Here is a 10,992-nt window from a genome sequence, read left to right as displayed (position 1 = left end):
TTTCACATAGATAATTAGTATGTTTTCCAGGGGTGTGTACTACCCAAAAGACATTTGGTCTGCAGAGTGTATTTGAAATAGATAATAAACATACATGGCCAACAGCTTAAAGCTGATACTAATCCTCCTAATAGTAGTAGTTGTCGTTGTAGGCCTATTGAAATGTACTATATTTACTTTAGTAGTCTTAGTACGATTTCTCGCTCACATGGCACTGTGTTTGGAGAGAAAAGGTATGCGTGTCATATGGTCCATTCAGAGTCCACTATTCCCATACTTTCTCTGAAGGCGCGCTCTCCTCGCGCATTCCTACAATGGCTCCTCCCTCCCCCTCCTGCTGCTGCGGCGGTCACGTGTCACACAGTCCACCAATCAGCGAGTCCCGGAGCCAGCGGCGAGCGCTGTGGCAGCGTTTACCCAGATCCTCAACCAGCCAATGCTGTGTCCGACTCCGTCTGCCGACAACTGAGATGGGGGGTTGTTTTGATTAAAATTGACGGATTCTCTTTCGAGTTCTTATATTGGTTATACTATCGCGTACTAATTCAAGATGTTTGATGCGCTGTTTAAACGTCCGACCAGTTGTTGTCGTTCATTCCCGGAGGAGAAATCTAGTTGGGAATAACCGATCTCAAAGCAGAGTGGAGCAACTTTTCCAACTGGTTCACTAGTCAACGGGCTGACCTATGCTAAGCTAACCCGCTAGCCAAAACTCTGGAATGCAGTTGAAATTTCTTTTAAATGTCCATAAAAGACCAAGCGGCCTGGACATTTTGTAATCCAGAAGCTAAATGACTTTCACTGGCGATTCTCGAAGAGAAACCTGTCGCTCGGAGCCCCACTTTGGACGGTGCAGGTGCACCTCTTGTGGCACCTGCGAAAACTTGGTAACTTAGCTCCAGCACACACAGCTAACGTTAACGGCATCCGCTTCACTGTAACGTTAGCTCTAAGCAGAAGCCGAGACTACGTCTCATACATCGGAGATAATTTAATAATTTCTGCTCATTTTAAACTCTGCTATTGCTATTCAAACGTGAGTCACAAATTGGACACACTAGCTGTGACATACGGCTAACTCTAGTCACCAGCCTCGCTAGCTAGTTTCTGTCCCTCATTCACTTTTACCGGAGTGGCGACGTGGAGACTGGCTTGTAGACGCTCTCTCAGGACTTTGGACACGGTCTGACCCAGTCGTGAGCTCAACGGGGAGTTCCCCTCTGTAATCTCACCAGCTAGTCTAGTAGATGTGACAGCATGTTGATTTTAAAAAGTTATATTTTTGTGTTTTAAAGTTTTCAGTTTGTTTTAAAAGCTCTGCACCCTATGGTGCCGCTACGGCCACCGAGAAATGGATGTCTCGCAGGCCGCTTTCCCAAACGGTGAACGGCGGCCGGGCGGCGGTGGGACCGGGGAGCATGCCTGGACAGATTCTCCCACAATTCGTGCGTGGGCTCACTCTGCCCCGCTGTGCCCCACTCGGTCCTTGTGGACAGCCGCGTATGACTACGAAGCAAGCGGCGAGGACGAGCTCAGCCTCAGGCGAGGGGACGTGGTGGAGGTGCTGTCCAAGGACGCTGCAATCTCCGGGGACGAGGGATGGTGGACGGGTAAAATCAATCACCAGGTCGGGATTTTTCCCTCCAACTATGTCACTTACCAACCTACTATTTACCATCTCCCCGCTACGAGTGACTCAGTGGGACTGCGCCAGCGGGTCCCGAGCTCCCCCGTCCGGATTCCCTTTGGTGAACTGGTGCTAGAGGAGATCATAGGCGTGGGCGGATTTGGCAAAGTTTACCGGGGCACATGGAAAGATCAAGAGGTCGCCGTGAAGGCAGCTCGCCAAGACCCAGACGAAGACATAACAGCCACTGCCGGCAGTGTTAAACAAGAAGCGAAACTTTTTTCCATGCTGCAGCATGCCAACATTATTAAACTGGAAGGAGTGTGTTTGGAGGAGCCAAACTTGTGCTTGGTCATGGAGTATGCCCGAGGCGGGACACTGAACCGGGCTTTGACCGGAAGGCGCATCCCTCCGCATATCCTGGTCAACTGGGCCGTGCAGATCGCACGCGGGATGCACTATCTGCATGAGGAGGCCGTGGTACCCATCATCCACCGTGATCTGAAGTCTAGCAACAGTAAGCAATGATTAAGTGTGTGTGTGTGCGTGAGCGTGTTAAGTAACTAGGACGGGCTTTAAAAGAGAGTCTTCCTGGGGTCCACGGGGCTCCACGGGAGAACCATCCATATGTTGCATATGCTACATATCGTGCATTACTTATTTAACCTATGGATACGTTTTGATCGAAATTCAGCTTTACTTAATAATCTAATTGTTTAGTCTTAACTAGCTCCACTAAAGCAGTGATTTAACATTTGGGCCACCCCAGATAATCTTGGATCTAATTTAGCAAATTCACATGTGCCAACCTGTCACACAGAGTGATTGTTATTGTATTAATGAAACCCTATGCTTTTAGGTTATTAAAAAACATGGATTTCTCAATACAGCATAAACTGGAGTTGCAGAAAACTCATAATTTCCGAATATTTCACAATACCACAAGTACCACCATTTACACAGGATGGATTTGAAGAGGAGTAAAATGTCTGTGGTTGTATGAAGTAGGGGGGGATAACATCGAGAGGATGTGAAATAAAGTCAGTTTGCTTAGCTGGACTGTGCCTACACCCAGTCACCCCTCATTCTTCAACACAAATACAGAAACGCACCTTACCAGCCCCTTTCCATCCCCCAAGCTGAAGTGTTGTTTAAATAAAGTCAGTTACTAATCATACCCAGACACACTCAGTATTGTCTGCCAACTCCACGCAACCCACCAGAGCTAATACCAAATAGTTTTGAGGAGGTTGACTTTTGGGGTATTTACAAGTCTCTCTTAAAGTTTCTTGGTAACTTCGTGGGATAACTTAGTTGAACTTGGTTCAGTGCAGTAGAGCTAAAACGGTGCTGATTCTTTAACAAAGTGGTATTACCAGACCAGGTTTCCCAGGACTGAATAATGAATGGACAGGACTTGAGAAAAAAAATGTCTGAGTCACATATCTACTGACACAGGCACCCACTTTAACTCAGGTGTGTAATCTGACTCCGAACACTATTGACCGGGGACTCCTGTCAGTCTGGGGCCATGAGAGAAGCAGCTCTGGCTGACGGATATCTGTTTTTCTTCAGCTTTGAGACAAAAAAACAACATGAAATGTTCACAGATCAGGTCTTCAGAGATGATCAGATAAACATTTTTAATAGATCTGTAAAAGATAAAGATTTGCTCTTGGTAATTTGTAGATGTGAAGGGTCATCTGGACAGTCCAGTGTAAGTTGGCCACACAACATGTGCATCAGTGCATGCAGGTCTAGTGGCTATATGCACAGTAATTATTGTATGTGTGTATGTGTGTATATTTTATTTTATATATATAAAATAAAATATGCTGTAAACATGATCAATGTACTTGGTTATACTTTAAGTTTTTACGTTAGTTTGGATGTGAACAGTCTGTCGTGGCTGGAGACAGATGTTGTTTTTAGAAAAATTTGAAACAAAACTTTTGAAATAATGACCATATGGTGCTTCTGATGCTATTTAATAAACAGCACAGAAGAGCCCGGCCCTAAAACAGTCTTATTTAATATTTGTGTTAATTACATGGCAGATGGAGATAGAGGATTTAAATTCTCTATAGACTTCTTGAGTTAATCGGATGTTCAGAGAACATACACAAACTCCCCCAAACAGGCACAGTGCTGCTAAGACACTAGTAGTTGGTCATGTAAGTATCAGAGGTCTAAACAGTTGTATTAAATATACAGTCTTATTGAAATACCAAAAAAGACAGAAGTTGTATGTGTTTGCTTTGAACCAGGGCAGTGAGTTCATAAAAGATTCTCCTACACACAAAAACACAAATGACACCCTGTGGTGTGTTGGGTTGTTTTCCAAGTGAAAACCTAGAATAGTGCAGCCTTTTAGAGAAGTTGGTGCATCTGCTAGTGTGGATCTGGTGTCAGTTTGTCTTTGCGTGCTGTGTCTGTTGGGCAGTCTATAAGTCTAAAAGGAATAAGAAATTATCTACACGAGGTACAGAGGATGTGCAAGGATGCAGTGCAATATCTCCTTGTTAATCCGCAATGTATTACTCTTTTAACAATTAATGGACAAATAGTATCTCTTTTGTTTTTTCCAACATTAAGTTGCTTCACTCCAACAATTTCCCTCAAATCAGGCCATAGGCAGGTACATAAATACAGAGGCAGGAAAAACATCAAAATGTTTCCACCTTTACTCAACCACTCAGCCTGTCATTTATCAACTTGCAGTGTACACATGCTCCACACAGACAAACATACAGCTATTTGATCAATGATTAGCCTGTAAAGTAATATGTTGGAAGTCAGCAAGATTTGTCCAATCTCTTTTGTGTTTTTCAACCTAATCTGTAAAATCCCAGCCTGCAGGGAGGAATGTTGCTAATGAGGGATAAAAGCGTAACATACGTTTGCACAATGGACTGGTCAAGCAGTGGTTGCTAGGCTACTGTGGCCAAAAGAATGGCTAGGACTCAGAGGGTCTCAAAGCCCTCGTTTTGTTTTGTTCCGTTCATATTTAATCTCCCAGAGAGCAGCAGTCCTCCTTTATTGCCACAAACTGAGGGGGTTTCTCTTCTTACTTCGTTATTTTTCTCCTCATTTTCCTTCCTTCCCTTGTTCCTTTTTCCTCACTCTTGTCTCCCTTAACACAATTTTTGCACATTAAAGAGCAATGCTGGTGCTATTTGTTTTTTTTAATCAAAGTCCCCAAACAGTCTAAAACTAACGGAGAATACATAATGTTAACAGGTATTGTGTGTGTAGTTACACCCTGATGTATTGAGCTTTATTGTCATCTAAATTAATATATGAAACATAATTTGTTCTGAAATCACTGTGTAATTTTAGGTTTCTACAGAATGACATAAGCACCAAATGCTATTTGAGGGTCTGGCTTTAAAGACAATACTTGCTGTATCAACTTAATATAAATGAATTGAGCAGTTTGTTAGTAATGGGATTCAAGAGGATTTATAGTTTTCCCTCTTTCTTACTCCAGCCTACTCTTATTTGTTCCATTGTTTCATTGAGTCTTCCTTTTGTTCCCATCTCACAATTTTGATTTAATGGATTTACCTCAAGCTAGAATTGTCAATGTACATAGAACAGTAAATATAATCAAGAAAGCTCAGTGAAACCTGGCTCTGAGCCAGTATGCATAACCCACATTAACTTTGGAGTTTCGCATCTTGGTGAGAGAGCTAGTATGCTAGGAATGTGTGCTTGAACGCCACTGAAACTGATGGTGTTCTATGTGGAGTGTGCACAACAGCATTGTCTTAAGCTATTGTTAAACTTTATCATTCTGTCCTTGTGTTTCCCTCCATTTTCCTATCTCTGCATGAGTCTTTCTGTCGATCTCTGAAGGCCTGACAAAAGTTAGAGAAGCACAGGATAGAGGAACTATATTTTAGCTTTGTAGATGCAGCAGTGAGGGCAGACTACTACATCATATGCAGGTGCACCTGTTATTCCCATTCGGGTATGTGTTGCGCATGGTGCAAAATAAAGTTAAAGGTTAAATATAAATAGGACAAGGGACAAATCAAAGTCTCCCTAACCAGTCACGATACTTATAACTTTAAAGCAACCATCTAAATTAGAGCTGGAAATATTCTTATAATGTACTAATTACTGAAGTAATTATGTTTAAGAAAATAATATTATCTTGCTATAACTTTCAGTTTCCCTGTGAACCTCTGTTAAACACTGTTTTCATAATGAGCCCACCACAGGAAAGAACAGTAGATCTACAGTAGATCTGATATAACAGAAATATCCCTCAAGAGAGTACCTTTTTCCTATTTGCTAATTTTCCTGTTGTCTTGCTTTACTTCTGATGTAAAAGTTACCAAAGCTCGATTAGATGTTGCAGAGCAACTTTTCCCTGGCTTCCCACAATTACCCCTGGTGACACACAGACAGTTAGTGCCAGTCTTTTCTCTGACGAGAGAATGGGCAGAGGAGAGAGAGGAGGAGTGGAGATGCTTTCACTGTGTTTTTTATGACCTCTCCCTGACTGCACCTATTGTTGCAGGGCAGGGTGAAAAGGAAAAGGGCCCACAGCTGAGAAGAGCTGCCTTCCGAAATAACCAATCCCCTCCGTACCTCTGTAGGTCATTGATAGATGCTATTACAACACAAGGTACTAGCTCTACACCTTTTAACATTTGTTATTTTTTTATTACAGTAGTTACTGGTTAATTCAAACTTAAGTACACAGACACCAGAAGAGGATGGAGCATGTGACATAGAGAGATGTGAGCATGATAGATGGATTTAGCCAGCCATTAGCCCTGATCCTTTTCCCATCAACCACAATGCCTGGGGGCACTCTCATTTCAGCTGGGAAAGACACAACAGTCGGGGAATGTTTAGCAGCCTTGTTTCTGCTTACTACAGGAAGCCCTCTTGCTCTCGTGCTAAGTCTGTTGGCACAGTTAGGAAAATAGTGCCACATCAAGATAGGATGCACTCAGAATCACTATAGCTGCCATATTGCATCAATGGTTGGTTATGTTACTAAAAATAAAAGCAGTACCATTATTGAACCCAAAATAGACCTGTCTGTGAATTGCATTGTACACAACTACTTCAAGACTTGTAAATGTAGCTAAATTGTGCAATAAAAATATAAATGATAACCTTTGTCAGTGACACTAGGTTGGCTCATAATTTTATATTTATATAATATTTCTTAAAATACACAAGTGGTAGGTTCTCTAAAACAAATTTTTTTTATTATTATTTATTTATCGCCGGTTTGTGGAATTTTAGCTGAAGAAGAACGTGGAGTAAAGCGTAGGATGGTTTTAGTTTATTAAAGTAAGACCAAATGTTCCTTACCCAAAAGGTGTTTGTGTGTGTGTGTGTGTGTGTGTGTGTGTGTGTTCTTCTCCTTTTTACCTTGAGGGGGAGAAAGCAATAGGAAGAAGCGTGGGATCTGCTTTGAAGGCAGCAGCTCTGCTTGTGATCTTCCCACTGTTCCTCCATGAAAGATGGGTCTGCCTGAAGATCCACTGTTAGAACATGGAATTAAATGGGGGTTGGACTAGGGTGGGGTCTGCCTTAGAGGCATATCCATCTCCAGTTGCATTGCACTGTTGTCTGGTCTAAACATTTTCTTTTCAGAGGAGCAAGAAAATAATAGACACAGAGTTAGATGCCCAGCAAACATCAATCTTTACTAAATTCTTCAAACATATGTTATTTGGACAGTGGTTGCAACACACAGGAAATCATGAAAACCCATGCAAATGAGCAAATGATCACTAGTGCTTGCAGTGTTGTAAAGATGTTGTTATGATAACACAATGTGACTATGCACAGCTGCATTAAATCTATCAAAATCTAAATATCTGAGAACACTGTCCTAATTTCTGTTGACACAGACCCCTCTAGTGGTATTAATGTTTAGGTGGATCAGAGTCAGCATGGGCAAAATGTAATTCTGGCCGTGATTAGCAGGTGTCAGAACATATGGTGCATTGTAGCTTGCTACGTACCAGGTTGTAGTCAAATGTTATAATCAGCTTTTGCTGTTTCTACTGAAATTCTAAAATTTCACTTAGAGATCTCAGTTAGATGCAATTGAAATCATGAGATGGACAAGTAACTTGGTTACCATAACCCTCTTTTCCCATTGTTAAACATGTCATATCCCAGCAGGGCTATAGCATATCTGCAACAACAAAACAATACTTAAAATTGACTCTCCACATCTCCAAAGGCATTTCTTATGCTAACTTTATATTTGGCTTAAGTCCAAGGACTGGATCATCTAACAGTCTTCGAACACAGAGTGGGGTTTGGCATGGGGTTTGACTTTTACAATGGGCCTAAAGAGAAGCCAGCAGGAATATCTTCTCCTTTAATATTATGTCTGTAATTTAGGGATGGGACAATATGCAATTCAGTGTAAAATGTGGGGTTCACAATATGATGTATTCATTATACAATTAACAGTGCATTGACAATAATACTGAATGAATGCAAAATGTGCTGTATTCTTCTTTTCCCCTTTTTCTTGTCCTGGTTTAATTATAAAAAAAAAATATCAACCATTTAACCACCAAAGTGCAAATAGGGCTGGACCAGAAGCAGCTGCTAAAATGTTACTCAGGGTTATGAATCATTGAATGAGATTAACTTCAAAAGTGCTCAGGTAAATTACATCGGAAATTTTATCCAAAGTCACTTAGCATCTACCGAATGACTAAATGTACGTTTTGAAAGACTCTGAGACCGTTATGTTGAATTAGCTTACAGTTCCCTGGTACCCCTGCTATCACACAGGACTGAATACCAAAACATCTGCCCTTGGACTTGCAGGTTTTTTTGGCGAATGAACTAAAACCAATGGTACTCTTGTTACAATGAGTAAAAATAAAGAAGCACATGGCTGTTTTTTTTTTTTTTTACATTCCAGTACAGTCTGCACCTGTATCATCTTGCTGACAGTTTCAACTTAAAAACTGAGAAAGTATAACATTGTAAAAGTAGAAGTCATAACAGTATTGGATGGCAATAGATGGCGTAACTATGGCCAGTAAGTGTAATTACACACCATATTAGCTTAATTATACAAACATGCCTCTTGCGTACCAAGACATAATATTGATCTAAAACATAAATAATAAGCAGACATACCAAGTGAGTAATCTGCTTTAAATTTTACTAGAAATATGCATTACATGAAACCATACACACAGGAGTCTTTTTAATTATTATTTATTAATTATTTTAAATTATTTTTTTTAATTATTGTGTTTTGGGTAGCCATGTGACTTATGTAAAAATGAATGACTTTGTTCTAAGACAATCTGGCATTTAGCAGCTAGTGGTCAGTCTAAGTTTATTCATAAGTCAAGATGAATATGGGACTGGGACATATTGACACTGGTCAATGAATATCAAGAGACCAAGCAATATATTGTGTGATGTTTTTGTATCTCAATACGTCAAAAATCAATATATTTCCATTCTACTCTAGAAAGTAACCATCAGATAAATCAGTAATCACAGTAATCATTAGTTTCAGCCATATTTTATGTTGAGACAACATACACATAGATGTAGGTTGCTGTTTAATTTTCAGTAATTGAAGAGACCAAACAAAGTGTCTCGCTCAAGTTTTTTGCATCCCACTGTATAGATTTATGCAATGAATGATGATGTTTTAAGTTTATATCAATCGCACAAGCTAGAACCACCGGTTTACTGGTTGCGTTATCTTGGGTGCTTATATACTCTAGTAGCCAAACAAAATGGCTGGCTTCTGTGTCAAGGGATTTTTGTAGCATAACGTCACCAGGGAGTCTTGTAGACAGGAGCTAGGTCTTTTATCAGATATTTCTAGAGGGCTGACACTGAAGTATCATGGAGCTACAAAGAGAGAATTTGGCATGATATTCTATAGGCCAGTCAAGACAGATGGGTATACTCCAAAACCACTGTTCTTCTGGGTTGTGTAACTTACCCATCATAAGTCTTTATAAACCTACAGAGCCTGCTGGGAGGAATCTATGGAATCACTGACAGAGAACTTGAAAGCAGGAAGTATGACTATATCATTGGTGTAGTGAAACCTAAAACCTGTTTGTAATGGAATTCCTATTGTTGCAGCTTGGGCAGAGGATCCCCTGTGAGCTCTAGGCTAGTAATGGCACCAATATCTCTGTTATTAGTGGAGACCCATAGGAATCGCACTATGGTTAAAATGCTTCTGCTATGCCAATTGAAAATATATTTTTTTTTACTACTAATAAGACGTTTAATTTTTTATTATTTTTTTAACTTTATTAACTGATGCATTGTTTTGCTTAGAGAATGTTATGTTATAATGTTGTTATGTTTGATTCATTAGCGTACAAACTCTTGGTTTGTCTGACCAAGAGTCCAAAACCCAGATAATCACTTTATATAATTGTACAACAATGTTTTGCATTTCTGAAGCTATTATTCAGTTTTCTAAATAGTTGCTGATTATTTTTATGTTCGTCAACTAATTTATGAATCAATAAATTCTCAAATCACTGTACATATAACAAGAACAACAACAATAGTTATTATTATTATTATTATTATTATTATTAATATTATTAAAAATAATTTTAAACCACAATTTATTGGACAATGTAAATTATCATTTGATAAGTGAACATCAATATTCATAAGTTGTAGTGTGCAGTTAAAGCATTCATAACGATACACATAAGAAGAATCTCAGTTCCACATGATGACGTATGGGTATTTATAGTAGAGGTAATAAAAATTTTACAATATTGGATCTATATTTGATATCAACAATTTTCGAGTTAGGTCTTGGCAATTTATCAAGTCAATTTGATTCATTCAAATTATAGTTTTTGTCGATGTGAAAAATTCCTAAATCCAAAAAAGAAGCAGTTATTTGGCCTTATGACAGTCGTGTCAGCTGTCACTGTTTCCATGGAAGCCACAGAGGTTGAAAACAATGAAATAAAAGCTAGTTATGCTACTTTAGTGATATTGAAGTGGCAGACATTCCAGGTCCTCTCTGTCGCTTGCCTTTGTGAAAGGGGATCACATGGGGAAAGACTCCATGTCTCCATAAAATCCTTATAGTTGGCTGCCTGTTAGCAACCTGTTGTCCCACTGTATTTCGGAACAGTACAGAATGTAGGTCGTGTGTTGGAAGCATTCATAGCCCAATCTGGAGTTACTATGGTGGGTGCTTTTATTGTTCCAAGTGCTATTCTTTATGTAAACACACTTGAGAGGACACTTTGTAGTGTTATTTTTCTTTATTATTGCTGCACATTTGGTAGTAGTTACTGGTGAACAACAAACAGTTGTAATAAATGCATTTTTTATGTTTATTAAATGTTTTGCCA

The 10,992-nt window shown here is 39.7% G+C and overlaps 1 protein-coding gene across 3 annotated transcripts in view; it reads left to right on the top strand.

Moving 5' to 3' along the window:
* The first annotated feature begins 366 nt into the window (after positions 1-366).
* map3k21 (mitogen-activated protein kinase kinase kinase 21) overlaps positions 367-10,992 on the top strand; it is a 26,118-nt gene continuing 15,492 nt past the window's right edge. Inside the window, exon 1 of one of the 3 annotated variants that reach the window (XM_067516101.1) lies at positions 367-2,144. In XM_067516101.1, the coding sequence (XP_067372202.1) occupies positions 1,352-2,144 (793 nt within the window). In that variant the 5' untranslated portion in view covers positions 367-1,351. The remainder of the gene's footprint in view (positions 2,145-10,992) is intronic. The other 2 variants (XM_067516091.1, XM_067516109.1) reach the window with 2 other exon arrangements.

This window comes from Channa argus, chromosome 1, assembly GCF_033026475.1.
Source record: "Channa argus isolate prfri chromosome 1, Channa argus male v1.0, whole genome shotgun sequence".
In the NCBI taxonomy this organism is placed as follows: Eukaryota; Metazoa; Chordata; class Actinopteri; order Anabantiformes; family Channidae; genus Channa; species Channa argus.
The sequence above is the reverse complement of the archived record's forward strand: the minus strand, read 5'-3'. Positions and strand labels throughout refer to the sequence as shown.